Source organism: Canis lupus, chromosome 30, assembly GCF_011100685.1.
Source record: "Canis lupus familiaris isolate Mischka breed German Shepherd chromosome 30, alternate assembly UU_Cfam_GSD_1.0, whole genome shotgun sequence".
Taxonomy (NCBI): Eukaryota; Metazoa; Chordata; class Mammalia; order Carnivora; family Canidae; genus Canis; species Canis lupus.
In genome coordinates, this window is record NC_049251.1 from 16,649,794 (window position 1) to 16,674,691 (window position 24,898).

At 34.8% G+C, this 24,898-nt stretch overlaps 1 protein-coding gene across 2 annotated transcripts in view; it reads left to right on the plus strand.

The window, feature by feature from the left end:
* Positions 1-24,898, plus strand: part of USP8 (ubiquitin specific peptidase 8) — a 66,265-nt gene that overhangs the window by 17,513 nt on the left and 23,854 nt on the right. For both annotated transcript variants that reach the window (XM_038580402.1, XM_038580403.1), the window contains exons 3-10: positions 2,599-2,743; positions 7,199-7,284; positions 8,741-8,903; positions 11,336-11,378; positions 14,025-14,169; positions 17,947-18,109; positions 21,659-21,803; positions 22,100-22,323. In XM_038580402.1, coding sequence (XP_038436330.1) covers positions 2,599-2,743; positions 7,199-7,284; positions 8,741-8,903; positions 11,336-11,378; positions 14,025-14,169; positions 17,947-18,109; positions 21,659-21,803; positions 22,100-22,323 — 1,114 coding nt within the window. The remainder of the gene's footprint in view (positions 1-2,598; positions 2,744-7,198; positions 7,285-8,740; positions 8,904-11,335; positions 11,379-14,024; positions 14,170-17,946; positions 18,110-21,658; positions 21,804-22,099; positions 22,324-24,898) is intronic.

Below are 24,898 nucleotides of genomic sequence, written 5' to 3' on the forward strand. Positions count from 1 at the left end.
ATCCTTTTTATTCTTGTATATTTCACATGTAAGATATGACCCTAGCATAGTCTTTCTTTGATTGAAAGAGGAGAAACATTTTTTTGTCTAATACTTAGCAAAGTATTAATTTGTGCCAATTTGACATGAACTTTCAATCTAGAGATTTATGTATTTTTATTTTTGAAGACATGGTCCATCTGCCTGCTGAGTAAGGTAGAGGCTAGAGATGATATGTTACTAGTAATGACTACAAGATCCGTCCTGAGCTAAAATATAATAGTGAGAAATCTAGGTATTTTGGTATTTACTGGAAGTAATTTTGCTAAAAACGAGGTATTAGTAAAATTGTTAACTTGTTGATAGTTCTATCTCTGTTAAGGGACAAAAGGCAATAGCAGAACTTTTCCTCTGAATTAATTTTGACTGACAAAGAAGATTTGGAGAAAAACAAGTAAATACATTATGAATAAGGTTGGAAATAAGGGTTTCAGAAAGAAAGGTGGATTTAGCCAGCCATGGCTTGGGTCAGGCAGATTTTAGAAATCAGAGAAAAGAGGTATTTCTTGATTCCTCCATAAATGGGAGGCTCTAAAAAACAATATGTATGATCCCAAATGAACCTGTGAAGAGGCATCTAAAGAGACCTATGAATGCACAGGGACATCTTTATGAGTCATTTTCTAAAGGAAATAGAAAGTGGAAAGAAAGAAAACAAAACATCAGGGATGAAGAGGAGACAATAGTAGGAACTTTAAAGAAGGTCAGAAAAGAAAATCCCAAAATGAACTGATATTTCTAACCATTACAAGTAGGCAAAATGGGCTGTTAGAAAAGAGATCTTTTTCAGGGACAGAAAGAATGAGAAGCATTGGCCTACTTCTTGAGCTAAATTGGTAATACTGATGGGATAACAGAGAAAGCAGCTCTGTTTAACTCCTGTTGGTAGGGTGCTTGGGTGGCTCAGTCCGTTAAGTGTCTGACTCTTGATTTTGGCTCAAGTTGTGATCTCAGAGTCGTGAGATTGAGCCCTGTGTTGGACCCCACAAGGAGTTGGCTCCCCCTATGGAGCCTGCTTTAAGACTCTCTCGCTCTCTCCCTCTCCTGCTTTCCACTCCCACCTTCTCAAACACGCTCTCTAAAAATAAATAAAAATCTAAGAGTAAAAACTTTTGTTGAATGACTTTTAAATAGGAAGCAATGGGAAATATAAATTATTATTTTATTTAAAATAAGTTATTGATAAAGCACATTATATATAAGCACTGGTACTATAGCCAGGTTGCTAAAACTTTAGTCTTCAGTGATTGAATTCCTTTTGCAGAAATGCCTATTTTATTAATTTGATTTTTAAAGACTGTTAGGCAGGCAAATGACTTTAGAATGAATGCCACAGCTTCTTCAAATATTTTACCAAAGTTGAATTTTAAGATGACTTATTTTTAGGCTTTCAGTCTCATTTTTGGGGTGCCTGGGTGGCTCAGTTGGTTAAACATCTGCCTTTGGCTTGGGTCATGATCCCAGGGTCCTGGGATTGATCCCTGCATTGGGCTCCCCACTTGGTGGGAAGCTTCCTTCTCACTCTCCCTCTACCTACTTGTGCACTCTCTGTCAAATAATAAATAATAAAATCTTAAAAAAAAAATCTCTCTTCCTTTCAGGACCAGTGAATCAGAGTACAGTTTGGTCATTTTGTAGAAAACTTTAACCAAGTAAAAAGATCAAATTCCTTTCCCTTTCCCTGTCCCTTGTTTTTTGGATTTTTAGGTGGGGAGATTTTTACAACATAGTAAGGGGTGAGGAGATTTGAAAAGTATTTTAACATTAAAATAATAAAGATTTTTAGCTCCCCTACTTCAGTATAAATGGTATGGAGTTATGATTTTTAATGGTAGACTATGAAAGGGGCGCCTGGATGGCTCATGTGGTTAAACATCTGCCTTTGGCTCAGGTCATGATCTCAGGGTCCTAGGATTGAGCCCCCAGTCGGGCTCCCTCCTCAGTGAGGAATTGACTGCTCCCTCTCTCTCTCTGCCCTTTCCCCCTGCTCATTTTCTCTCTCTCTCAAATAAATAAATCTTTTTTTAAAAAAAATCATACAGTATAACTATTATATGGCTGCCTAAGGACCACTTGTCTCAGGATTATGCATCATAGCAAATCTTTTAAAACTGGGCTCAATGCATTTTAACTGTTTGTTTTTGTTTTTAAAGATTTTATTTTATTTACTCATGAGAGATACAGAGCGAGAGAGAGAGAGGCAGACACAGGCAGAAGGAGAAGCAGGCTCCATGCAGGGAGCCCAACATGAGACTCGATCCCGGGTCTCCAGGATCACGCTGTGGGTTGCAGGCGGCACTAAACCGCTGCGCCACCGAGGCTGCCCACGTTTTGAACAGTTTGATGTTATATAAACAACTATTCGGAAGCAGGAGTATTTATTTGTAGGCTAGGGGAATTTGCAGGTGCATCCAGATGCGTATCTAACTTTGTATCGGTTACAAAGTAATGCGAATCTAAATTATGAAATTCATGTTACCAAGATTCTCTGTAGACCTTAAACATGATTTCCCTCCACCATGTGTCAAGTATTTTAATTATTTTTTTCTCTAATTAAAGTTATGTACAGAGTGCCCTGAAGATTTTCAAGACAGCAGAAGAAAGCAGATTAGATCGTGATGAGGAAAGGGCCTACGTACTATATATGAAATATGTGACCGTTTATAATCTTATCAAAAAAAGGCCCGATTTCAAGCAACAGCAGGTACCTTTTATTTTTGCATTTTTATTTTCTAAGTTAATTTTGCATAGTAGAGCTATTGATTTTCTCTAAAAGTTTTAACTACTACTGAAATTTAGATCACATTATGCAGCATCAAGTTCAAACTCTTATGTGGATAGAAAAAGCAAACTAAACATTTAGTTTATTTGTAAATGTATATATGTGCATACAACCACACTATCTACATATACCTAATTTGCCTTTAATTAGTACAAGTTTATAGCAATGTACAGATGCCTAAATTTTCTGTTACAATAAATAATTGCCAAGTCAAGTGGAAGGATTCAGTTTACTCATGCATTAAATAAGAAAAATGTGACTGCAGTCATACTTTCTCAGGATTCAAGATTTAGTCACCTATTTTGTGTATGTGTTTGTTTTTATTACGGTTTATTTGAGTGTAGTTGACATGCAGTGTTACATTAGTTTCAGGTATACAATATACGGATTAGACAGATTTATAGACTGTGCTCTGCTCACCATAATGTAGCTACCATCTGTCACCGTACAACATTATTATAATATCATTGGCTGCATTCCCTATGCTATGCCTTTAATTCCTGTAACTTATCCATTCTGTAACTGGAAGCCTATCTCCCACCTTCCTTTACCCATTTTCTCCATCCCCAACCGCCCCCCCACCCGGACCACCATCAGTTCTTTGTGTTTACAGGTATGATTCTATTTTTTGTTTGTTTATTCATTTGGGGGTTTTTTTGTTTTTGTTTTTTAGATTCTATATGTGAGTGAAATCATACAGTATTTGCGTTTCTCATCTGACTTATTTCATTTAGCATAATACCCTATAGGTCCATCCATGTTGTCACATTACACAATCTTATCTTTTTTATAGCTGTGTAATACCGTGTGTGTGTGTGTTCATGTGTACACACTCCCATCTTCCTGTTTCATTTGTCAGTCTCAGGTTAGTCAGTCACTTGTTTTTATGTGACAGGTTTTATATTTGAGTGACATTGTAACCACGTTAAAGACTTCAGTTAATACTGATTGCTTCTATTATTATTATTATTATTACTACTACTACTTTTCCTTTTAATCCTTTGAGCAGGTTCCTTTCCTCCACTTTGCTGAAGCCATGGAGAGGGAGGGAAGGTGGGAGAGCTGTAAATGGATAAAGAGAACTAATGACTAGGGTAGGTGTTGCTAGAGAAAATGGTTGCATTTCAGTTGCAGTAGAAATAGGCAAAAGAAGAACATAGCAAGTAGGTTAAAGAAATTGGAGGAATATTGTGTTGGTGGTTCTGTCTTTACTTAGGAGCAATCTTGCTACCAGACAATAGTACCAGAATACTGCTTATAGGTTTCCTACCTGGTTGAGAAGCCTTTTTCTTTTTTTAAAGATTTTTTATTTATTCATGAGACAGAGAGAGAGCCAGAGGGAGAAGCAGGCTCCATGCAGAGAGCCCTATGTGGGATTCGATCCCAAGTCCCCAGGATCATGCCCTGGCTGAAGGCGGCGCTAAACCGCTAAGCCACCCAGGCTGTCCCAAGAAGCCATTCTTGAATTAATATTGAGGGGTTTTTTGTTGTTCCCTGGTGAACAGTTGACTTACAGAAATGAAAAATGTTCTTTTATTCTTTGAAATAACTTTTTTTTTCAGAGTAATGTGACCAAATGATTTCTTTTGGTTGTTAAGGGATGACTTTAATGTTTTACTTAATAATGATAAATCACTGCTGGAATTTCCTCTCACCAGCAAAGTTATGTTAATAATAGTCACAGGGATTTAGATCTAGCTTTGAAAAGGTGACCTTTGCATTTGGAGGTTCATCCTCCTGACCACAGAGGACTAGATTGGTCGTATACTTAGAACATTCTTGGGCATACCTATCTGTAGATACAAAGACCTGCCAAATTCAAACAAGCTTCTGCATGCTTTGATGGTTTTTATAGTATCTATTAAAGTGGAATTGCTTTAAAAAGAAGTGCAAAGTGTTTAGTAAATATTTTTGAAAGATTTGCAGCTTTGAATAATTCACTAGTTTTGATGTATGCTGTTTATGGTGGTAGGGGCAATTTTTTATGTATTTACTTTTTGCTGTATTTTTCTAGTTAGTAGTTTTTTTCCTTTGAGAAGATTGAGAATGTCTTTGTAGCTACTTTTTTTTTTAAACTTAAGATTAGGAATGAAGTTTAATCGATAAGAATTTTTTTCCATTTCCACAGAGTATCTATTGCATTTCCAAAGGGAGTAGTTGAAAGTTGCAGGAGTTGGTCAGCTTAGGAAGCTCCGTGCAAAGGCTCAGGTAACTCAGGCTGTTACTTCATACACTCAAGTTGTTTATTTGCTTTGTCTAGGGTACACTTCTGCTTCTACCTTAGAATTTTTTGTTTTGTTTTGTTTTGTTTTATTTAGCCCAACATCTCCAGTGCACTTCAAGTTTGTAAAGTGTTAAATTTACTAACTAGATATTATTTAAGGCAGAATATGATGTCAGATAGGGGCAGAATGTAATGCCACCAGTCTTCTTCAGAAACTTGTATCTTTCACTCCTGTTTTACTTGAGGGAATATTTAAGATTTAGATAAAATGTTAATTTAGCAAGCTCACTACTAAAGGACACATTATATTTCTTACTCATTGAAAAATCAGTTTATAATTTTTTCAGGATTATCTGAAAAGGGAGAGGAAGGCAAATAATAATGAAAATACTAGTGTAGCAAAGTCCTGGTAAAATTAGAATTACATTTTCAAATCTGTATGGCATACATGATCACTCATCCTAATTATTATTGGTAAGCCTTCTTATTTGTGAAATCTTAATACTTATTTGAATTTTTATGTTTAGAAATAAGAAAGTTCTACTTGGGTAAACTTGAGAAACATTTTTGGTTGTGTAAGAATTGGATGTTATTTTTCTATTCTGCCAATTGTCAGTACTTTTGAAAATATTAATTGTGCTTCTTTAAGAACAAAGAGATAATATTGACAAGAAACCTCACTAATATTAGGGGAGTGTCTTCTAAGTTTGTAACAGCAATGCCTAAATGCCAAACAGTTTTTTCAGGATTTAAACAGGGTTAAGCTGAGCTTACAGGCCAGCTTTTTAATAAGTTCATGTCAAAAAAATTAATAAAACAAGTCATGGTACTTTTTGCTTTTGTGTTTTATTTTTATGAGAGAAATCTTACAATAGTGATTAAATTTTGTTTTCTATTAAAAGCATATTGCATCAAAAGTCTAGACATTGTGGCAACTGAAGTTTTCAGTTGATACAATTTTGAAAAAACTGTATACTTTTATTGAAATTACATAGTGAAGAGCCTTTTAATATATTTAGTCTTTATTTAGAATAATAAGCCTAATCAAAACATGATGCACTTTTATTTACTTAAGTATTCTCTACACCCAACATGGGGCTCAAACTCAAGACCCTGACCTTTAGAACAAGAGTTGCACACTCTACCAACTGAGCCAGCCAGGCGCCACAAAACATGATCTTCTTTTAAGCTAGATAAAATAGCTGTTGTCAAAAGATTTACCCTACCAGCATCTAGTGACTGCATCTCAGAGAGCCAAAGATGGATAACTGGCTTCTTGGCTTTTTTATTATTAAATCATTTGTGATAAACTGTGCTACTAAGCTCTATTTCAGAGTCACACTGTCTGGTTGTACCCAATTTGATAATTAGATCCAAAAATCAGGTAGCTGGGTCTCACTGTGTTACTGTCATGTCAAACCAATCTTGACTTGAAAATATCTTTGATTGCAGGATCTAATGAATGACCTCTTAGAGAAATGATTTTTTTTAACTTTATTATGCTTTGTTAGTAAGTTATGTGCCAAACCTTTTAGGTTTTTATTAAGATTACATTATTAATTATTTATTTCTACCATTTGACTTTTACTCAAAGTTTCCTCAAGTGTGAAACTTGTTAAATGTCAAAAAAGTTTTGACTCCAGTTGAGAGGAGGTCACTATTATAAGATAAAGGTGGAGGCAAAAATATCTCAGTTTAAAACAAGTAAAACAAAATAAATCCCATGCTGTAGGTCAATATACAATTTGTTTTATGGCTTCTGAGACTAGAGAAAAAAAACTGAGTAACATACTTAAAATAGGAAAGTATATTTTGCTCCTAAAAGCTTTGCTTTTGGGCACTTATTTCATAAATAGCAGGAATACGATTTATACTTCTTAAAGCTGTCTTCCAATTATCAAAATTATTACCTTTTACGGTTTTTTTTGTTTGTTTTTACAAACTAATGGTATGAAGAGATACTTTTGAAACATTTGGAGAATAAGTTGTGTGTTTATGTAGGATAAAAGTTTAAAAAAATACTTCATTCAATCATAATAATGTTTTCATCCAACCTTTCCTTTACATAGCACCATGATTTTAATGTTTTTAGCAATAGTGCTGTGTACAATGGCCAGTACTAAAAGTATGGGATGATTTTCTTGTAATTTTAGGACTACTTTCATTCAATACTTGGACTCGCAAACATCAAAAAAGCTATTGAAGAAGCTGAAAGACTCTCTGAAAGCCTTAAACTCAGGTACAGACTTTATTATAAAATCTTTAAAGGAACATAAATTTAGAAAATAAAAATAGTATTTAGAACTTAATCTGACCATGCATATGAATCCCAATTCCTAGAAATAAATCTTATGTTAACTGGAGCAGAGAAATTAGAATCTTTTGCCATACTACCTTTACTATGTTCATGTGTTACCATTCATATTTTTTACTGAAAATCTAAAAGTATTTAGAATGACAGATTAAGGTAAACATTCATGCAGTAGATTGGAGCTCAGATCCAGTTTTTTCTAACTCTCTGACAGGATTCTTCATAAAAAATATAATTCCTTATTTACCCCAGGTTGTAATGTGCTCTGGACATTGGTATTATGGGAATGAAGTATTTACTATTAGTTTAGGACTGACTACTTTGCAGTAGTTATGTGTGTTTAAAAACAGACCTAATTCTAATATTTACTGTGACTGACTTACCAGGCTTATGAAGTAATTAGATATTTAAAACAGTATGCTTCAATTTTTAGTTATTAGTCATTCCTTAACGAAATGAAAGGGAACGTTTTTCTTTTTCTTTTTTTTAAATTTATTTATTCATGAGAATACACAGAGAGGAGAGAGAGAGAGAGGCAGAGACACAGGCTCCATGCAGGGAGCCCGACGTGGGACTCGATCCCAGGTCTCCAGGATCACACCCTGGGCTGAAGGTGGCGCTAAACCACTGAGCCACCCAGGCTGCCCAGGGAACATTTGTCTAAATGATTTTTCGTGCTTAGATCAATGAATTATATACATCATAGTCTTTACTTAGAAATTGTTTGACTTAATGTATTCCCTTTATCCCTGAGAAATTACTAATCTTGGGACTGGAATATGTTAAGGTGGTTGATACGATTTAGAATCACCATTCTCTTTCTCCTTTAGCCAGTTAATCACCTAAGTAAAAAAGAATTTCTCCTAATCTTTGGGTTACCACATTATTGATGTTTCTCTTGGATTTCCTAGTTTTTCCCTACTTGTACTATTACCAAAGATATTCCTTTATCTTCTAAGTATTAAGGCCGTTTTCTCACTTATTTGTTATCTTTAATTTTTTTATATTCTGAATTACTTTGTAAGTAGATGAGTCTTTAGAATTAATTTCAAGAGTATAAATCCTTTGAAAGAGAAATTGCAGCAGATTTGAATTATTAAAAGGTTGAAATTAGTGGGAGGGTAAGAACAAAAAGCAGTAAATAGCTTTAACCTGAGAGCATAGTGTTTCTTCAAGATTTTGGGTAATTTGAAATCTACATAGGGTGAATTTATAAGTTGTGGTTTGTAATAGAACACCAGCAGAGTCAAGTATCAGTGGGAGGGACAAAGTATGCTGCCATAAAATACCCCAAGGTAGGGAGACTAATTTTATGGAACTGGAACTCCTTGACTTTTCATGATCATAAGCCAAGGAACACATCTTGACTTCTTTTGTCAACTAGATATGAAGAAGCCGAAGTTCGGAAAAAACTTGAAGAAAAGGACAGACAGGAGGAAGAACAGCTGCAGAAACAGAAAAGGCAAGAAGCAGGAAGAGAGGATGGTGGCACATCAACTAAAAGTTCCTTGGAAAATGTAATGGATTCCAGAGACAAAACCCAAAAGGTATTTCAAATTTATTCTGTGAAGTAAAAAGACTGGTTCTTTTTTTCAGGTGATTTGCCTAAGGCGAGTGACATAACCACTACAACACACTTTTAGGCCACAAGGGTAAAATTTAATGTGTTTTTATTAGAAATTGAATTAAATATTCTAGCTTCATTTGATTCCAGGTTCTTTTGAAGCTTCTACAGAACTCTATTCTGTGTGTTATTTGTTTTTTTGCAGTCATTGTATACTTGATTAGAGCAGTAGAAAGAGCATTTCAGTGTGATTCAGTATATGTGAGTTCTGGTCCCATGTCAAGTCATGCTTAACCATTCTAGGACTTCGTTTCCTCATTGCCAAGTGAAGATCTTGAAATAGGTGATCTTTAAGGTCTCTTCTTTCTAATAAATGTAATTTACATAGAAAAAGACTTGGTATATTACTTATTTGGTATACAACCTTATCTGTTTCCAGGGTCTCATACTGTCCCCTTTGCTTTTTCTTCCTTTCTGCCCCTTTCCTCTTCCTCTTTTGTTCCATTTTATTCAGTGACTACTTAGTAATCAATCTAGTGACAGCATTTGTTTGCCAAGAACTGTCAGTGACTCAATCTGTACCTGCCAGCTACCCCTGTATCTCCTTCCCTTTACCTTCTGAGAAACCATTCTTCTTAAAATATAATTTCTTTCTTTTCTTGTGTGTGTTTTTCCTAAAATATAATTTCTTATGCGCTTTTGAAATTCATGGAAAGATTTCTGCTTTACTTTTTCTTAAGGATCTTGTATCTTTCAGCTATCATTTGTATGTGAATCACCGTTGGTTTCGTTAAGAAATAGTTGTTCGGGGCAGCCCCATGGCTCAGCAGTTTAGCACCACCTTCAGTCCAGGGTGTGATCCTGGAGACCCAGGATCGAGTCCCACACAAGGCTCCCTGCATGGAGCCTGCTTCTCCTTCTGCCTGTGTCTCTGCCTCTCTCTCTGTCTCTCATGAATAAATAAATAAAATCTTTAAAAAAAAAAAAGAAAAGAAAAGAAATAGTTGTTCTATTACTTGTGACATTGTAGACACTATGTAAAAAGAAGTAAGGAAGTATGGCTTGTTGATTTTAGGAACTCATAAGATAAATAACACTGCCTTAGGAGATATTCTTTTGTAGGTCAAGTGGTTGATGCAGATAAATAACAAGATTTCAAATAACATAAGAAAGGGAGTTGTAAATCTTGCCTTTCCAACAGGAGAGCCAACTCCTTTTTATTATTTTTACTTTGTTTAGCCTTTTTATACTGAAAAGGGAATACTATTAGACACATTACCTAGTTGCCAATAATCAACTAACATTTGTCAACGTTTTGTATCTGCACCTCTCCCCTTTTGCTGGATTATTTCATAGTAAGTTCCAGATGACATATCATTTTACTCCTAAATATTTCAGTGTGCATCTCAAAGAAAAGGGACATTTTTGTAATAATGACAATGCTGTTTTTTTACCTCACAAAATTAACTGTAATTCCCTGATATAATCTAATACCTAGTCTTTATTCACATTTACCCACTGTCTTATGATGATAGTTTAGAGTTGATTTGTTTGAATTAGGATCCAGACAAGATCCACTCAAAGTCTTCTGATTGGTATGTCTCTTAAATTACGTCTCTGTAGTAGTCTCTGCTTGAGTCCCCCCCCCCTTTCATTTTTTTTATTTCGTGAATTTGACTTTTTGATATGGATCAGTTCTGTGAAATGAACCAGCTACATTCTGGTTTTAACTGATTGTTTCCTCCTTGTGTCATTTAATCTCTACTTCTATCTTCCATATTTCTTGGAAGTTCAGCCTAGAAGCTTCATAGGATTCAGGTTCAGTTTTTGCTTTTGGCAAGAATGCTTCATAGGTGATACTGTGCACTTCATACTGTATTATATAAGCAGGCATATAATATACATTTCTTTTTTAATTTTAGTGATGCTAAAATTGATCACTAGGCTCAAGTGGGTCCTCTGTAAAATGAATTAGTACCTTGGAATCATGTGGTCTTGGTTAGAAAAATACAAATTTGTAAAACTTTGATTACTTTATTTTTCTTTAATAATGTAATACAGAACTCTGAAATGAATAACTAGAATTTTTATTTTATTATAAGAAATATTGTCATTAAATTAAATATTAAGTTTCTATAACAGTCTGCTTTTATATTCTATTTAGCCTTTAACTGAAGAAAATTTCAAGGAAACATTACATGATTCTGATTTGCTGCTAGTTATTTCAGCTGTTTTTTGCTGCCAGATAACCTGATGCAGCCATGACTGTCCCGTCTGTATTTTAATAAAATGCCAGTATTCCACACACTTCATTTTCTAGGCTTTCAGTTTCGATGAAGTAATAGAGTTGAACTTTCTGTTTCTATGAATATGTTTACTTCTATTAAAGTTGAAACTTTTTTTTCTATGAAATAGATAAATGGTGAAAAGAGTGAAAAAAATGAGACCACAGAGAAAGGTAAGCGTGTACAGAAAGAGAGTCCTTTCGGGTTATTGAGATCTTCTTTTAATCAGAATAAGCTTCAGATTTTACATTGTGTTTAGTTTGTATGTAAGCTTTATCATTTTTTTAAGTCTGTACAATTATATTGAAAATGTGTTTATATTCTACATATATCATGGGGAATATTTATGGTAATATGTAATTAAAAACATCAAAGCCACAGTTTATACTTTTCAGGTTATTTGTTTTTTCCCCCAAGATGTAGTTTATCATAGCAGTTAAGAGCACAGACTCTCTGAAGTCACACTGCCTGGATTTTGAATACTGGCTTCTCCTTTGAATTTCCATGTGATTTTAAGCATGTTACTTACCCTCTCTACCTTAACTTCCCCATCTGTAAAGTGAGGATAATAGTAGTATCTATTTTATAGATTTATTGTAAGTATTGAATAAGTTAACATATGTGAAACTGTTAGTAACTTTATAGAAGTAAACTTTATAAAAGGATTCATGTATTAGGTATTACAACTTATGATTCTAGTTTGTAGACCTAATTTTTTTTAACAGTCTTCTCCACTTCCCTCAAAAAAATCTAAACCAGGGGAATCCCTGGATGGCTCAGCGGTTTGGTGTCTGCCTTTGGCCCAGGGCGTGGTCCTGGAGTCCTGGGATCGAGTCCCACGTCAGGCTCCCTGCATGGAGCTTGCTTCTCCCTCTGCCTGTGTCTCTGCCTCTCTCTCTCTGTGTCTCTCATGAATAAATAAATAAAATCTTAAAAAAAAAATCTAAACCAGTAATTTGGATGTTAATACGTAGATGGTATTGGTATTCTAGTCACAAATAGTGACCTAAACAGAAAGACTCAGACAGTTGCATAAGTTTTCCTCTCTCAGAAAAGGTTCAACTTAGGGGCACCTGGGTGGCTCTGTAGTTGAAGGTCTGCCTTTGGCTCAGGTCATAATCCTGGGGTCCTAGGATCAAGACCCACCTCAGGCTTCCTATAGGGAGCCTGCCTCTCCCTCTGCCTATGTCTCTGCCTCTCTCTCTGTGTCTCTCATGAGTAAATAAATAAGATCTTAAAAAAAGGGGGGTTCAACTTAAATATTAATTTTATGTAACACTAAAATAAATTCTCTATTTAAAATACTTCTGTATAGGGATGCCTACGTGGCTCAGCAGTTGAGCATCTGCCTTTGGCTCAAGGCGTGATCCCAGAGTCCCCGGATCGAGTCACACATTGGGCTCCCTACATGGAGCCTGCTTCTCCCTCTGTCCATGTCTCTGCCTCTCTCTCTCTGTCTCTCATGAATAAATAAATAAAATCTTTAAAATAAATAAACAGACCAACTACTGTACGACAGGGGCGTCTGGGTAGCTCAGTCAGTTGAGTGTCCGACTCTTGATTTTGGCTCAGGGTTATGAGATCGAGCCCCGTGTTGGGCTCTGTGCTCAGCAGGGCATCTGCTTGAGATTCTGTCTTTCACTTTTCCTCTGCTCCTCCCCACCAAATAATAAATCGTTAAAAAATAAAATATTACTATACAGAAATTTTAAATATAATATAGTAAAATACCTTCATAAAAGTTAACAATTCATTCCAAGATTTGTTTTTATCTATGTTTTTTGTATCTCATCCTGCTTAGGTATTACTTTTCTAAGTGGTTTTTTCCCAACTTAGACAGTTTTGTCATCAAAATGATCTTGATGGTTAGAGAGGGAAGTAGGATGGTTATTAGGTGGGTATTTTAGCTTAGGAGATGCTGTGATTACGTTCTTCTCACATCTCACTCCCAAAATAGTTCTTTACATTTTAAGCTCCCTTGTAGTAACTTTTTATTTTTTTTAAATAGTTTCTTGTTTATTTATCTTTAAAGTTTTTATTATTGAAATATAGTTGACCTTGTGCTTTTTAATCTTCCATTTCAAGTGGTAGAAGCTGGAAGAAGATAGCAGCTAACAAATATTTATTTTGGCTAAATATTAAACGGCTAGAAAGTAAACATTTTAGGCTTGGGGGCAAGGGGTGCTGTCGTTCTTGCTATCACAGCAAAAAAACAGCCATAGACAACATGTAAACACATTTGTGTAGCTGTGTTCCAGTAAAAACAGGTAGCCATAGTTTGTCAACCCTTGATAAGAACACAAATAACAAGCTTTTGGTTTATTCTCTAGGAATACTTGAAAATCTAAATGTTTTTCAAATTTATCCCTCATAAGACCACCTCAGAGATTTTTTTGAAAAGAATTTAGGACTTGTCGAGAATTTTTGAACCATAGATGTTTCTTCTGATTGACTTTTGTCAAATGATTTAATTATTAAAAAGAGAGTAACAGTATTTTCATGAGATACATATATTAATTTCCTTTACTTTGTACCAACAACAGAGCCAGCACCAGATGTGGTTGTAACCTCGAGCATGTTTTCGTATTTAGGCCTTCAGAAACAACATTGAATAGTTTCTTGATAAATGTCAAAAACACAAATTATTTTTAATGTTAGTTTAAAAAATAATAAGTAGTATGATGGGATAGCAGGTATATGACACCTAGTACACTTCAGTCTTCTAGAGAAGAAATGATTAATGTCCTGTGTTTACTGATATGACAGCATGCAAAACTAGGTGTTTCTTAATTGCTTATATTGTCTCTTTTGATTCCAAGGGACAATCACAGCAAAGGAGCTGTATACAATGATGATGGATGAAAACATCAGCTTGATTATAATGGATGCACGAAGAATGCAGGATTATCAGGATTCTCATATTTCAAATTCTCTCTGTGTTCCTGAAGAAGCCATCAGTCCAGGGTGGGTCATTGTGTATTTAGATAAAATGGTAAACTGTGGACAGTAGTAAATGTTATTAACATCCAAACTACGTATGATAGAGTCAGTTGTTTTCCTCCTGTTGCTCCTTAATGGCACACTTTATCCTTTGTCTGAAGGGTAGTGTAAAGGACACTCTGGTTTGGCTGTTTTCTTCTGTTTGTATCATTTGTGGTCTTAAAAGAGAAACGATGCTGCCTTTGTGTGCCTTCTCTCTTGAGGTTTTGGTTGACTGATTTCTTATTTTCTATTTATGAGCTTATGAGCATATGCACCAAATTGACTAAAATTGTGAACTAATTGAATTGCTTTTTCTTTTGAAATGCCCCATGTTATTATCTGTGTTAAAAGAGTACACAGATACTTTTGGGAAAAAAAAAAAAAAAGTAGCCGAGTGATTCAGTAAGTGGATAGACTCTAAAGTCAGGCTATATTCAGATCGTAACTGTCTCTTATCAACTACATTGCTCTGCCTGTGACCTCGCCTGTCTAAGACTATGTTTCTTATCTGCAAAACAGGGGTAGTAATATTACCTGTTTTAGAAGTTTTAAGAAGTTTAAGTGAGAAATTTCATGCACACACACTTAGCACAGTGCCTAGTACTAATAAGGACTTCCTAAAAAGATTTTTCTTTTTCTGATAAGGCTTTAGACTATAAAATAATTTAAAGTTACTTGCATGGATATATTCTGTATTAAAAACTATCATAATAATAACAGAGCTAAAACTCCATATCCAGAGCCATTTTTACTGTTTTGAGTGTTATATAAATTATATAACCTCTTTGGGTCTTAGTTTATGGATTGGATTAGTTAAAATCTATTATCTATCATTTTAAGACCTAACTTAAACAACATTGAGAAGATACACGTTTAAATTAGATAATAAAATTTGCATAGTTTTTGGCATATTGTTGATGCTTGACAAATGTTTGACCTAAAGAATAGGGCGCTTTGTAAATACGCTGTTTAAAAGCAAAACTGGAGTGTTTAGTCTAATCAAGTAGGTGGGAATATATTCCAGGATTTGAAAAGACAGAACTGTAATTAATTAATCTTTCGATGGTCTAATCTGTAGTAACAGAAAGCTGGTGGTTTTTGTTGAGCTTAAGTGTTTCCCAAAATATGAGAAATTTGACTACTATGAAACTCATGATGAGTTTAGGTTGAAGATTAAGGAACAATGAACTATATGCCAAGAAAATTATTCCCCTTTAATTTTTGTTTCAGTTTTTCAGGAGGAGTTGTAGGAAGTCTCAGTTTGGTGCTAGCATTCCTCTTTAATATTTGCTAATCTCCTTCCTTAGAGAAAGAGCTAGCTGATTATAATTATTCTTTCATTGTTTTTTTTTTTAACATTTTAAAACAGTATGGTACACATACAAAAGCACCCCTTTCCTAAGTATTTAGCCCTGTGAATTTTCAAAAACTGAATGTACCCATTTTGCTAACATTGAGACCAGAAATAGAGTATTACCATCACTCCAAAAGCCCTTCCTACACCCTTTGTTAGTTACTACTACTCCTCCCACCAAAGGGAACACTCAACTTCTAACAGAATAGATTTATTTTTGTCTGTTTTTATATTTTATATAAAAAGAAATACACAATCTGTAGTCTTTTGTGTCTGGCTGCTGCTTTTTTTTTTTTTTTTAAGATTTTATTTATTTAATTCATAAGAGACACAGAGAGAGAGAGAGGCAGAGACACAGGCAGAGGGAGAAGCAGGCTCCCCGCAAGGAGCCTGATGTGGGACTTGACCTGGACTCTAGGATCATGTCCTGAGCCAAAGGCAGACACTCAACCGCTGAGCCACCTAGGCGTCTCGTGTCTAGCTTCTTGTACTCAACTTTGGGTTTGTGAGAGTCATCTATATTGTGTATAGTTGTGGCTCATTTATTCCCATTGCTATATGCTGATTATTGTGTGAATATAGCATAATTTAATTATCTATTTTTATGACTTGTTAGATACAATGCTGTTTTTCCACAGTTATAGGAATATAATTTTCCTATTAAATTTAAATAAAGGGTCACTTTAAGTAATTAAATTAATAATTAAGTTAAAATATTAAATAGGCAAAGTAGAGCAAAATTGCGCTAGCTTGTGAAGATGATACACAAAAGACTGAAGTTTGGTATGTATTGGTTAATACTATTATTTTCTAAAGTGTTTTAATAGAATACTAATCTTGAGTTTTTAGACAAAGAGTATTTAGGCAAATATATATTCCCAGAGTCAGAAATAGTCCTTAAGAATATGACATTTCAATATTTTCCATTCTTTGTTGACCAAACATCCTTTTGATCACTGTCTATCAGGTAAGAATATTATGAGACAGGATTATATATTTTTTCTTTATTTCCAAGAAGATATAGTAGCCAACATTGTTATATAGGAACAAGGTTTCTTTTAAATAATCTAAACCATTTTGTCTTACTTATGAATATTGAGTGCACCGGTCTTAACTTGCCAGTAGCATTACATGCTCCTTGCCAGCAAGCATTAAGATGCTTATGTGCTTTACTAGGAATAATAAGGAGTTCCTTACCTGGAGGAGTCTGTATTATTTATTCAGTCATTCAGTAGATAATTTACTGAGCACTCATTTACCATGGGCTGGATTGCTATGGTTAACAGGGAGGTGAGGTAGTAAAACTTGATATGTATGCCTATGTATGCCTACTGTTAATAAGTGCTGTGGACATGGGTGTGTCAAGTGTGTACACTGGGTATAGGTATTAAAATTTTAATCCAGAAAGGCTTCACAGAGAAGTTATAACTGAGCAGATCTTGAGGGGATAAGGGAAATGAGTGATGCGGTTATCTGAGGGAAAAGAATTCCAGAAAGAAGGACAACAGAAGCAGAGGCCCCTAGGCTGGAGTATACCTTGATAACCAGGAACTATGAGGGAACCCAGTGGCTTGCGTGGAGTGGAAGAAGGGGGCAAGTAGTTAGTGATGAGTAGTTGATATACTAGGATTGGAAGGAAGGCCCATGCTGTAGGTCCATTCTAAGGATTTTAGGTAAGAACTTTTAACTTTTATGTGAGCAAAAGAGGACATGAACAGCATGCTTTAATATAGAGCTGATATTCACAGTTAAGAGGCAGCACAGCAAAGCAGCTAAGAGCAAGGACATGAACCAGATGGCCTGAGTTTGAATTTTGACTTCACTTAGCAGCTGTAATCTTGGGCAGGTTACTTAACATCTTTGTGCCTCAGTTTCTCCATTTGTAAAATGAAGATAGTAATGCCTACTTCATAAGATTTATTGTGAGGATTCAGTGAGATTCTATGAGAACAAAGCATTTAGAAGAGTACCTGGCACATAATTAGTGCTCTGTGTGTTAAATAAATGTTTTGGCATTTGTCTAACAATTATATAGGTATAAGAGAGCTGAAATATAAATAATGTTTCTCAAGCAATTCCCCCAGTTATATATGGCTGAGTGAGGTGCTCAGATGACTTCCTCTGTTTTCACTTTTGGCTCTTTTTGTGAAGGGTCAGAATTGAGTCTATTTCTTTTAGTTTCTAATGGTGACTAAAATATATCCCAGTGTTATACAAAGGTGATGTTGTTAAACATTATGGGATATTTAATATCCTGAAATAATAGTTTGACCTTAGGACAAGATGTTTCTTAAAGTTTGCTATGGTGTGATACAGACTAGAAGAAAACTCATTGTCTTATATTAGTATATTAGGACCTCTTGTCTACCTCTGCCCCAATACAAAATATTAATAATACATTTCAGAGTCACTGCTAGTTGGATTGAAGCAAAACTCCCAGATGATTCTAAAGACACATGGAAGAAGAGGGGGAGTGTGGAATATGTGGTACTTCTTGACTGGTTTAGTTCTACAAAAGATTTACAACTTGGAACAACTCTACGGAGTCTGAAAGATGCACTTTTCAAGGTTAGCAAGTTTCCTTGTTAGTTTACTATAATTGTAAGCCTTCTTTGGTTGTTAGAAAGGTGTATTGAATAGCTATTTATCTTAAGGATAAAATCCATCACCTTTGGTTGTAGATTTTTTTTTTTATTCAAACCCAAAAGACTATACTAAATGACCAACTAACAATAAACTGATCTATATAAAGGAGAATTAGAATTTACAGGAACATAAATTATCTGAAAAAAGCATTTTTTTTTTGTTTTAAGAATAGACTGTGAAACATAAAAGCAAAGGAAGAAGTCACTAAGTAGAAAAAGCTTGATAGATTTGACTTGATAAAATAAAAATTTTAAGTGTGAAAAAATACTATAGGATTAGAACACAGAAGACAAACAGGAAAATATTTGCAACAAATATGGCAGTGCAGTTGGTCTTTGAACAATGTAGGGGTTTGGAGTGCTGACACCCTGCCACAACTTTTAACTTCCTGCAACTTTTACTACTAATAGCCTACTGTTGGCTAGAAGCCTTACTGATAAGATAAACAGTTGATTAACACGTATTTTCTATATTACATGTATTATAAATTGTATTCTTACAGTAAAGTAAGCTAGAGAAAAGAAAATGTTAATCATAAGGACAAGAAATACATTTATAGTACTGTACATATATTTATTATACATAAACTTACCCACCCATATAGGTGGATGGGCAGTGTCAGACAAGGATTGTGGCAACAGTGGGTCTGTTCCTGGGATGGCGATGTTCTACAGCCTAGTGTCCTCTGCTCAACAGTGGCAGCTTCTGGGTAGGCCTGCAGGTAGCAACAGCACTCTGGAGCACAGTACCATTGCCCCGTGTGCCTAGAGGTGTACCACCAGCCTGTGGCTTTGGGCAACTACTGCTACATATGTGTGTTCTGGCTTCCAGGAGCTACTAGAGGGAGCGATCTGCCCCTGACTGGGGCGGGGGGGGCGGGGGGGGTCCTAGACCCAAGGAGGCTGAAGGCACAGAGTGGGGAATGCTAGAGATGCTGGGCTTCCTGGGCAGCCTCTGGGTGCATTCCTCCATTTCAGCCCAGCCTCCTGCCCAGCAGCCCAGGGCATTCAACCTAACCACTCTGTTGGCACACAGTGACCTGTAGCCCTGTCCAGTTTGGAGCAGCTGGGGATTGTTGAGGGCTGCTGACAGCCTCAGCAGATTTGCCCAGGTACTCAGTGGGCCACAGGCACTACCTCTACACCAATTGCTTTCAATATGGTTCTGTGGAGACTGGGATGGGCAGTTATAAATAAATGCCTGTGGCTTTTGCTGTCGACTCAAAGAGAAAAAAGTGTGTAAGTAGACTTGCGTAATTCAAACCCATGTTGCTCAACAGTCAACTATAGTTTAGAACACCTAAAATATGAAGAGCTTTTGCAAATAAGAAAATTATTTAAGATAAAATAGTAAAATAAGTAGTGAACACAGACCTGAGCAAGTGACAGAACATAAGAATTATCATCTTTACTAGTAGAAATGCAAATTGAAATGATCACTGTTTTGTTAATTAAATTAACAAAGGTAAAAAATAACACTCAGTTTAATTTGCTAAATTATTAAACTGATAGCACTGAATGCTGGTAAGATTAAACTTAATGTGCTAGTAGGAAGGTCAGTTGATGGAACATTACCCTTCAGGAGGGCAATGATAAAGCCTTAAGACAATTCATGCTTTAAAATAGGGAATCTAGAAATATACCCAAGTATAGATTGATATATGAAACTGCTAATATTCAACTAGTTTTGACCTATAAAAGGGCAGTTTCATAAAGTACAACCTAAGATACATGGAACCTTAGTGTATGATAAAGATGACATAATAAATCAGTGTAGAAAAGATCAATTGAAATGAATGGTTTGGAGACAACTGGCTAACCACTAAGAAAGGGGACCCCTACCTTACTTCTTAGATCACAATATATTCTTTTTTTTTTTTTTTTTTTTTTAAGATTTTATTTATTTATTCATGACAGACACAGAGAGGGAGGCACAGACACAGGCAGAGGGAGAGGCAGGCTCCTTGCAGGGATACCAATGCAGGACTCAATCCCGGACCCCAGGATCAGGCCCTGAGCCGAAGGCAGACACTCAATCACTGAGCCACTCAGGCACCCCATCTTAGATCACAATATATTCTAAATCGGTCAGTGATATAAATATGTCAATTGAAACAGGAAATACTAGCAAAAGCACTTGTAGGTGGTTTTTTTCTTATGTTGATCCTAAATCAAGATACTGTAAAGGAAAATCTATATATTTGATTCTGTTAAAAATCCCATAAATAAAGTAAATTAGGAAAAATAGCTTTAGCATATATGACAAAGAGCTGTTTTTCTTAATACTCAGAGTACCTTCACTCTTTACTAAGAAAATAGCAAACTCTGCCAAAAAAGGACAAGGGATTGGTGATTAATTAGGTCCTAGAATATTAATGGTTAATAAACATACTAACAGATGTGTAGCTTCACTAATAAAAGCTAATTAAAACATATCATTTTATGTATACCAGTTGGTAAAAATTACAAAGATTTATCATAGGCATTCTCATTCACTGTTGGCAAGTGTATAAACTGGTATTTTCTTTTTGAAGGGCAATTTGGCAGCATCTACCAAACTTTTTATCCAGCAGTTTTAGTTCTAGCAAATTACTCTAAAGAAATACACAGATTTATATTTTTAAAGATCATTTAAAGATTAGCAATATATATTAAAAATCTTAAAATGTTCATGTGCCTTGGCTCAGCAATTCCACTTCTGGGGATTTTCCCTAATAGAATTGATTGGGTGTGTGCATATATAAGGATCTTCAGTGCTTATCTCAGCATCATTTATAATTAAATGGGAAAAATAACCATAAGTATTACAGTGATTGATTCAGTTTAGGAGTGGTGTGTGTGTATGTATGTTTAAAATAGAATATTATCTGGTCATTACAAATGGTGATACAACTTTTAATAAAAGAAGTTCATATAAGAGAAAAGCAGCAGTGTAGAAGTTCTACTGTTTTATAAAAATAAAAATTTAAGAGTATAAATCTGCATAGAAAACTCTAAGAATGAGGCCTAAAATGTTGAAGTTGTATCTCTGGGTGGTCAGATGATGGATGATTTTTATTGTAAAAGTTCATATAAACTTCTTTTCCAAGGATCATGAATTATTTGTGTTGTAAAAACTCGATCTATCCATTTTTTTATTTAATGCTGAATTTTTAATTCAGCTCTCATTTTTTATCATTTGAATCTTTTTTTTTTTTTTAAGATTTTATTTATTTATTCATAGAGACACAGCTAGAGAGAGAGACAGAGACACAGGCAGAGGGAGAAGCAGGCTCCATGCAGGGAGCCCGATGTGGGACTCGATCCCGGGGTCTCCAGGATCATACCCTGGGCTGCAGGCGGCGCTAAACCGCTGCGCCACTGGGGCTGCCCTCATTTGAATCTTTTAAGAGCAGTTTTAAAATTCAGTTTTATGTTTTTAGCTGTGAAGAGACCGCTGACATATTAAAAATACTATTTCCTTTTTTTATAGTGGGAAAGTAAAACTGTCCTGCGCAATGAGCCTTTGGTTTTAGCAGGAGGCTATGAAAACTGGCTCCTTTGTTACCCCCAGTATACTACAAATGCTAAAGTCACTCCACCCCCACGAGGCAAGAATGAAGAGGTGTCTATCTCATGTATGTATGTGAAAATTTTTGTTTAAAATTGCCTTGGTAAAATGAACTTTAAATTATTAATGTTCTTGGTTGTATGTGTACTTGTCCTGTTGGATAGCAGATTGTTTTCAGGCATAAAAAATACAAGATGTCCATCCATAGCTTGGAAGTTAATATTTTTAATTCTTTAAGATTGTTGTGGTTGTCACCTCATTTACTTTATATTGAACTATCACATGTAACATGCATGACATATATAAGTACTATTGATGGGGTTTGCTGTTCTTTCAAAAATATTATTCTTTTGGGGATTTTAGTGGATTTTACTTATCCTTCACTGGAAGAATCAGTTCCTTCTAAACCTACTGCCCAGATGCCACTTCCTTCTGTAGAAATAAATGAAAATATAGAATTGATAAATGATCAAGATGAGAGAGTGGCACCACTGAACATATCAGCTCCAGTGGAACCAATTGCTGCTTCTAAATCTGATGTTTTACCTATAATTCAACCAGTGCCTGTTGTAAAGAATGTTCCACAGGTATGTTCTTTATTTCTTTTAACTTTATTATTTCTCTTTTTTTAATATTATATTAAATGCATAGTATACAAATGAAGTTTTATATATAACCTTTTATATTTAAGAAAGGAAAATACCAATGAAGAGAATTTATGTGTTTTGGTGTCTTTTGGCTATAAAAGTTTTTCATTTTATATTTCAGTCCTGTTACCAAAGCAGTATTAGAATAAATAATTCAAAAGATTTCAAAGCCAATTAGCAGTCTATTTACTACAGGCAGTACCAGCAAAAGATTGTAGACATGAACATATTCTGGGTTTTCTTGTATTATAATTTAACCTATAGTATTTTCCCAAATAGTTTGGCGTGAAGATGATAGTTACATGATGTCAATATTTTGTTTTCAAAATAATACTGTAGTTCCATTTACCTGGAATTTGACATATAAATAACATGCATGGTTTTCGTCGTTGTTATTTCTTTTGTTATTATTGAAGTATAGTTGCCATACAATATATTAGTTTCAGACGTACAAAATAGTGATTAGACATTTTATACATTATGAAATGATCACCATACGTCTAGATACCATCTGTCATCAAAAAGTTATTACAATATTGACTATATTTTCTGTACTATATATCCCTGTGACTTATTTCTTAACTATAAGTTTGTACTTCTTAATCCCCTTCACCCATTTCACCCAGCCTCCCCAAACTCCTCCCCAGTGGGCAACCACCAGTTTGTTCTCTTATTTATGGGTCTGTTGCTCTTCGGTTTTGTTTATCTTGCCCCCTTTTTTTTTAATCTTGCTTTTTAGATTACATGTATAAGTGAAATCATACAGTATCTGTCTTTCTCTGACTTCACTTATCATAATACACATAATACATAATGGTCTTGCCATGTACTACAAATGGTAAGATTTTATTTTTTTTATGGATGCCTAATATATATATATCACATGTTCTTTATCCATTCATCTATTGATAAACACAAGTTTCCATAATTAACATGGGATGCATATATCTTTTTGAATTAGTGTTTTCATTTTCTTCAGATGAATAGAAATATCAGAAGTGGAATTGCTAGATCATATGGTAGATCCTCATTTTTTGAGGATCAGTTTCTGTACTATTTTCTCTTGTGGCTACATTAATTTACATTCCAAACAAGAGTGTACCAGGATTCCTTTTTTCATCACATCCTCACCAACACTTACTATTTCTGCTCTTTTTGATTTTACCCATTCTGACAGGTATAAAGTGATACTTGGGGCACCTGAGTAGCTCAGCTGGTTAAGCCTCCAGCTCTTGGTTTTGGCTCAGGTCGTGATCTCAGGGTCATGGGATTGAGCCCCACATTGGGCTCCACACTCAGTGCGGAGTCAACTTAAGATTCTCCCCTCTACCCTTGCACACCCCATGTTCACTTTCTCTCTCAAGATTTATTTATTTAATAAATCTTTTTAGAAAAAAGTGATACCTCATTGTGGTTTTAATTTGCATTTGTTGAGCATCTTTCATGTGTTTCTTGGCTACTGTATGTCTTCTTTGGAAAATTCTCTATTTGAGTTCTCTGCCCATTTTTAAATCAGATTGTTTGGGTTTTTTAGTGTTGAGTTGAAGGAATTCTTTATATATTTTGGATATTAACTCATTATCAGATATGTCATTTGCAAATATATACTCCCATTCAGTAGGATGCCTTTTCACTTTGTTGATGGTTTCCTTCACTGTGCAAAAGATTTTTAGTGTGATGAATGAGTCCTGTTTGTTTATTTTTGCCTTTGTTGCCCTTGGCTGAGGAGACAGATAAAAATATATTGATAGAATCAGTGTCTCAAGAATTTAGTACCTGTATTTTTAGTTTTATGGCTTTAGGTCTTACCTCTAGATCTTTAATCCATTTTGAGGTTTTTTTTTTTTTTTTCTTTTTTTGGATAGATATAAGAAAATGTGGTCCAGTTTCATTCTTTTGCCTGTTGCTGTTAAGTCTTCCTAACACCATTTATTGAAGACACTGTCTTGGTTTTCAGTACTGATACCATACTGTTTCAATTACTATTAGCTTTGTAGTATATCATGAAATCTGGAACTGCAACACTCCAGTTTTGTTCTTCTTTTCAGGATTATTTTGGCTATTGGGGATCTTTATGTGGTTCCATACAAATTTTAGGATTTTTTGTTGCAGCTCTGTGAAAAATGGTATTAGTATTTCAATGGGGATTGCATTAAATCTGTAGATTGCTGTGGGTAGCATTGACATTTTAACAATATTAATTCTTACCATCCACGAACATGATATATCTTTCCAGTTATCTCATTTTCAGTTTCTTTCAGCAGTGCCTTAAAAGTTTTTACAGAGTATAGGATTTTATTCATAAATATTTTATTCTTTTTGAGGCAGCTGAAAATAGAATGGTTTCTTAATTTCTCTTTGTTACATTTTATTATTAGTGTATAGAAAGAGAACAAATTGTGGTATAATGATTTTGTATCCTGCAACTTTACTGAATCAATTTATTAGTTCCAATAGGTTTTCTGGTGGAGTATAGGGTTTTCTAAATATAGTGTCAGTGTGATCTATAGATAGT